This window comes from Mytilus edulis, chromosome 1, assembly GCF_963676685.1.
Source record: "Mytilus edulis chromosome 1, xbMytEdul2.2, whole genome shotgun sequence".
NCBI classification, from domain to species: domain Eukaryota; kingdom Metazoa; phylum Mollusca; class Bivalvia; order Mytilida; family Mytilidae; genus Mytilus; species Mytilus edulis.
The window spans coordinates 45064445-45071266 of record NC_092344.1 but is presented as its reverse complement, the minus strand read 5'-3'; the positions used below and the strand labels follow the sequence as shown (position 1 = coordinate 45071266).

The following is a 6822-nucleotide window of genomic DNA, read 5'->3' as shown; positions in this document are numbered from 1 at the left end:
ATTCTTTTTCCATTGATTTCTTAAGGTTTTTTTCATATTTTGGTTCCGAAATTTTTATCACTTATTAGTTTTATGAAATACTATATGCTTAAAATATTATGGGATAATTTTTATTACTGCTATGAAGAAGAGACCAAAGTTTGTGTCTGAATTTGCACTTAAAATTACCTCAATTTTAAACAGTCCAAACTTCGCAAATTTTATAGATTAGAGGAAAATAAAATACTAAATAGAATATTTTGACATATAAAAATGGCTTCAGGAAAAACTATTTCAATTAAATGTGAGAAAACATACACAATTTTTCATTTTGAAAAAGGGGGGTTGAAACTCTCCAATATACTACTAGTCATTAAAACGACTTTTTAGAAAAATGTAACCGTACGAAATTCTGACGACAGGGCAAAAACTAAAGAAGACATATTTGTCTTTAAGTTAAGACCATTTTTAGCCGTGTGTTATTTGGGGAGATTAAACTCGCGATCTAGACGACTTTTTACACTTCTGTCACCGCACTATATAAAACATATTCAACTATTTTGTTTGTATTTGATGTTGCATCTGACTTTAAACTCCAGTTAGTTCAAAATTTTTGTCAAATATTCAATGTGGGATAGTTCTCAAAACAAAAATCTGATTCATGTTAATGTTCTCCTTTTCATGAAATATCTCATTGTTCTAAAATTTGTATAACGTAGTCGTGTAATAAGAGACAATCACATATTGTTAAGTATTCATCTGAAAGAGAAAAAAAAAGGTACACAAAATATACTTAAATTGATCAATAATGCATTTAAATAAATTGGCTGCTGGAAAAAAAAGTGGCTGCTATCTTGATTGGCTGCTAAAAGTGGCTGCCAGCTTGAGTCTAGTCATTTAAATCATTTTAAAAACTGTAAATACCGTTGACGAAAGTGCTCTTGACATTAGAAAGGTCAATATTTGTACAGTTATCAGTGTCATCTTACTAACTGTTTCCCATTTATCTTTTCGATTTTCAGGTCGTCATGACATTAAAATTACGTAATTTAAAATACTTAATATTGAAATTATCCTTTTAATTCCTTTATATCAAATTCATGGAAACTTAGAACACATAGTGCGCTTATAAGCTAATTTCAGCGATGGGTTTTGAAGCAGATTCCCTGCAGAGAATTTTTCTAGCATCGATTATTTTAGGTAAGCATGTTTAATTTCAAGAGCTGAAAAAAAGACATAATGTAAGATTAATAATATAAAACGGTTTTTACTGCACGAACTGCGCATTTTGGATATGTAGTAAGTGTCACTTTACTCTAAATTTATGGATGTGTTTACGTTGTCTTCTGTACTAACGCAATGAGAAATTCTCTTATGGTTTGATATGACGTCATTACAGGATCTAACCGTGAAATTCAGAATCTAACAGTGAATTTCAGAATTCATCGAACGTCTTGTTCAGAAATTTATAACGTATTATAATTGGTCAAGTCTAGACTTGTCTCACAAATGCAGACATGCATCAATTTGACATTGAGATGAAGATCAGCGTCGTTGCTATGGTTATTGCGTGTTTTATGCTGTGCATGTACTTACCTTGTGTCTCGGTTGGATATCCCATATCCTTTGTTTTTTTATTATGCATTTTAAGTGTACCCTTGCTGGAATTAACTATAAAAGATATTAGTTTCAGAAAATTGTGACAGGACTTGGTTAATATTTTAATCAAAAGCGCTTATATATATTGTACGTATATAAATATAGTAAAACTATAAAATACACGAAGGGAAATAATTTCCACAAATAATTATTCATTTCAGTGAAAATAATAAAAATGAACACATTCGCATTTCAAATAAAATGTAAATACATGTATAAGAAGATGTGGTATACTTGAATTGCCAATGAGACAACTCTACACCAGAGACCAAATAAAAGTGTTTATCATTTAAAAACCACTGTGGTCTTAATATCATACCATGTTATCTAAATAACAAAACTGTATAATGGACGAGAAAGAACATCAAAAAAGAAAATGATAATTCCGAACAGTGTTTTTTACTTTTTAATTCATTCATATCATAAATGTATCGTTCTTTTTGTTTTGAGTTTGTGTTTTTTTCTTCTTCAATATACATGTATAATCATAGTAATATGAGGTTTTGACCTGCAATGTAATATTTGTTGACAGTTTTTAGAATAAGGCTTTTGATGTTGATATGGTTTGTTAACTTTCATATATAGGAGAAGCAATATCGAGTCAAATAGAATACATAAGAATGCCGGGATTTGAGGGTTACAGACCGACAGACCCAAATCCGATAGTTATAGTACATTACACACCAGAAGATGGAATTTTGTCATGTTGTTTGGCATGTTTACAGAACGAAAATTGCCATTCGTACTTTTGGAACACTCGGGATTTTACTTGTGAAATGTATGCAACCAGATTTGATAACAATCATACGATGTCTTTGGAACATAAGTACGGAGAACAATATTACGTAAAAGGTAAGACTGTAAAACATGATTCACAAACAGAAGCAGGATATAAAGATATTTTATTACTGCAGTGTTATTCAAGTAAGATTATTTTAAGGATGGTCTGGTCCGAAAGGCCATTTTCAGCTAAACTTCTGTCCGTTGTTTTTCCGTCGTCTATATTTATAAAAAGTAAAAATATATTCGATTAGACCATGAAACAGTTGCAACAAAATTTGGCCAATATAGGTCCTAGTTTTTATTTAGTTTTTAACGTTTGAGCGTTATATCCGCAATCCAATTAAGCAACATGGCCGCCATAGCTAAAAGTATAATATGGAAGTAAATTGCATCTTGTGTTTTTAATATCTCAATACTGTGAACGTCTGATTGGAATAAGAAGAGCAAGAACTACCTTGTCCGTCTCGTCAACATTTGTTTTTACAATATTAATATTTGTAGACGATAACTCGTAAAATTGATCAGCATGGCAAGTTTTTATCTTACGTGTGACAATTTCCATTCAAATCTAATACTATTTATACATGTTTTGTGTATTCATCAAAAGAGAACTGAAGCTTAAAAAGGCTTATTATAACATTCCATGTTGTCCATTTTTAGACATAAATGTATTAGTATGAAATAGAAAATTGAAACTTAAATATAAGTGCTGAAATATATAAATAGTATTACTCAAGTTATTTCACTTGACTGGGCGGAGTCTAGCCGGTTCGCTCATAATAAACCAGTCCATCTTAACATAGGTGTTTTAGGATAAACTCATCAATAAAGTGAGCAATCATTGTTTTGTAAATTCATTTGATGACACTGATAGGTAATTAGAAATCAGTAATAATTATAACGGCAATCATCCTTATCACACACATATTCAAATAGACTGTCCTTATGCAAATTAAAACATAAACTCCGCCCGATCAGTTGAAATAACATTGGTAATAGACGGTATTTATACAAATGAAGTCATCCTTCGATTATTATGTCGTTTTAGTAGAACTTATAAACACGGACATGTTTACATTCAAACTGGGAACATATATGTCATAATTCAATAGGAAACACTGCAAGCGTGATATACTCACTATAAACATAATAAATTGTGGTATAACTGCCAATATAACAACTACAACATATGTTAGCAGCAGCAGGTGACCAAACGGCCTTCAACAAGGAACAAAACCCGTACCTTTTAGTCAGATATACATGTACAAGGCCATTTAATGAACCAACGTAATCAGTTCAAACAAAAAACCAGCGGCCTGATTTATGGACAACACAATAAACAAAATATATGTACAACAAAATAAACATAAACAAAACAAAGTGATATACAGCGATGAACGTTAACCACTGAATCATAGGCTCTCGACTAGGGACAGACAGTCACAGAATGTACCAGAGTTAAACATGTTTTCGAGCGCTAGATGTCCTCCAACTAACCTGAGCCATGTCTAGTGATGGATAAGCAAAACATGGGGAAAATCATTGATTGACAAAAAGCAAAAACAAAACTAGTAACTCAGAGTCACAATGAAACGGTACTCACAGTTACTAAAGTGTAATGCTAACTCAAAGCTTATTACAATAAATAAATAATTCATGTTTACAAGAATAAATTATATCAGTACCGTATACATTTGATGAAACTAAATTAATGTAAGGCAGATATAAATCATAAGAATTAAACATGAATTTGTACAGGCCATAATACAGGTATCGACAAGATGTAGGACCGTAAGTGTTCATAATTTAATAGAATTTAATGTTCTTTTCTCTCCATTTAATACTCAATCAATGGGAGTACCGACAAAACCTTCTTATTACATTGCTAGATTAAAAACCTTTCTGAAAAAGAGTGTTTTCACATGGACCGTATATAAGTTAACGGGCTTTATATACACCATCTCTTAAAAATAGGATTTGCTATAGTTTGTGTAGCCAAAACTTCTCAACCAAATCTTTGTACCTTTAAAATAATGTGTTTATAATGTTTCAAATTGGAAACCAGTTAAAAAAGGTTTTCTTTTTCCGATGATGAAAGGATTTGAAAATGTTACTTGTCTTGAACATTTAAGCAGATTCAAGTTAGCGATCATTATATAGACTTATATGTCCGCCTCTGGGTGTGGGATTTTATCGCTGTGTTGAAGACCCATTAGTTGCCTAAGGCTGTTTTCTTACTCTTTGGTCGGGTTGTTGTCTCTTTGACACATTCGCCGTTTCCATTTTCTATTTAATAATATATATTACATAGTTTAAACTTAGTTAATTCTTTTTATAGCAACAAGTGATTTATTTTTCTTGTGCATTTTGTAGTTTTTTCATTGTGTGTTTAAGGTGTACGACATTTGGTCTAGATAATAAAGGGAGTATGTGCGTGCTAGTTCAACTGGTTTATCTCCATTTCATTGTTTGTCTGTACCGATTCAGACTATCTTGACTGTTTGTTTATAACTTGTTTGTATATCTGCTATTACTCGGGTGAGTAAGACATTGGTGTTTGGTGTGTCTGATGTATAGTAACTGCCAAGTGTAATTTGGTGATATCTATTATCTGTTGTATGTACATGTATGATTTGTTTAACTTTGATTTCAAGGTTAATTCAGGCCAATGACAATTGTCCTTCAATTTATATATTTTCTTCTCAGATGTTTGAAATACTCTTTTATATCTTTATTTCAAAGACACAACAGTCTACCAGTATCATATATTTACAGACAAGAACATCTTTCTGACTTCGTTATAAATATGTTCAAGAAATGTGAAGAACAATACTATTTTATTTTTTATTTAAAAAAAATCAATCGGGTCAAATAGAAAAAAAGATAACTTCAAGGTTTTTTTTTTTTTTTTTTAGCTAACAGATGTGAAATGGCAGGCTTTATCTGGGTCAATGATTTGCTGTTTTGCTTTCAAATATACACAAATTCATATAGAAGCCATAATGAATCAAATCTAGCGTGTAGCAAAACAGAGGGAGGTAGACTAGCACGGATCGATACTAGTGACAAACAGAATCATGTGAAAATAACGATTTTATCATTAAACGGCGGTAAGTGTATTTTAAGCTCAACAAATGATATGGCTTTAATAAAAAAAAAAGGTTTTAATTTCTATCACCAATTCGTAAGAGAGAGATTGGGTGTATGTGACCATCACAAAAAGTCACGACATCTAAAAGTCAACATACGGTCTCAAACTCTATACACGTCAATGATACATGCTTCATCTATGTATCTTCCTCAAATAGTGGGAAAACACATTTTCAATAGATATGTTGTTTACGAATCATCGACAGAACAAGCATCAGTTTTTAATCGAAAAACTGGAACACTTTCTTTTTAATGAGGACCAAAGAACTTGAAAAGTGACAATATCGGCATACTGAAAACATACTCTAGCCCTCATGTAACCGTGTCAAAGGAAGTTTAACGTTTAGACCGGAATCGATGATATGTTGCTATAGTATTTAAAAGGGAAAGTTTTAAAAGATAACTGAAGTCAGGATATTAGGTAACTCTCCATAAATGTGGTGCATCCTAAACGCGTTTGCTCGATCTGTCTTCACGTGTTCCACGTACATGTAAAAAAAGTCGGTCATCGGTATTCATTTGAAAAAAATAACAGTAACCGAATGGACAGACAAACTGATATGCCAATACACAATTATTAATTGTAAAAGGACGCTCTTCGACACTTGTTGACAATGAACAAATACTTCTAAAAAAAGTATATAAAAATACCAACCTCCAAGAAAAAATTCAAAAAGTCCATAAACACTCACAAAATAAAATGTTTTACTTTGTCATCCAACAGAATGCATTAACAGCAACTGTCATATTCATGACCTGTACATGCATTTACGAAGAAAATGGTAAATTATTTTTTATTGCAGTATTTGGCGGTTTTTGGATTGACGGGAATGATCTGGCACAAGAAGGTGTTTGGAAATATTCGGATGGATCTCCCATGACAACAACATTTTGGAATACAGGCCAACCAAGTAATAAGTTTGGCATTGAAAACTGCGCCTCTATGAGGAGCAGTTACGGGTACTTATGGAACGACAGATATTGCGAAGACGATATTAATTATATATGTGAAATCGTATAACATCATTTTATTTATAATATACTAAAAATGTTAACCACTCAGAAATGTGTTATCAAAGAATTAAAAAGATTTAATAAAATCTTACCAAATGATTTTATTAGTGTTATAAAATTATCATGAGAATGTATTATGGTACAACTTTTTACATTTGAGTCTTCCGTGATCATACACATTTATGTCCATGTACATGTATACGAAAAACTCTACCGTTTGGTATATATATATATATA

The 6822-nt window shown here is 31.5% G+C and overlaps 1 protein-coding gene across 1 annotated transcript; it reads left to right on the top strand.

The window, feature by feature from the left end:
* The first annotated feature begins 1045 nt into the window (after window positions 1-1045).
* Window positions 1046-6592, top strand: LOC139518173 (C-type lectin lectoxin-Lio3-like). Its single transcript, XM_071309891.1, has 4 exons — window positions 1046-1179; window positions 2224-2490; window positions 5337-5531; window positions 6375-6592. Exons 1-4 carry the CDS (start codon window positions 1125-1127, stop codon window positions 6590-6592), a joined length of 735 nt encoding a protein of 244 aa, XP_071165992.1. The 5' UTR covers window positions 1046-1124.
* The last annotated feature ends 230 nt before the right edge of the window (window positions 6593-6822 follow it).

Bases quoted from the DNA above. Each gene is read 5' to 3' on its own strand.
- LOC139518173 (XM_071309891.1), top strand. From the start codon at position 1,125: ATGGGTTTTGAAGCAGATTCCCTGCAGAGAATTTTTCTAGCATCGATT. The intron at 1,180-2,223 runs GTAAGCATGTTT...TTTCATATATAG, and splicing joins TCTAGCATCGATTATTTTAG to GAGAAGCAATATCGAGTCAA. The intron at 5,532-6,374 runs GTAAGTGTATTT...TTTTTATTGCAG, and splicing joins GATTTTATCATTAAACGGCG to TATTTGGCGGTTTTTGGATT.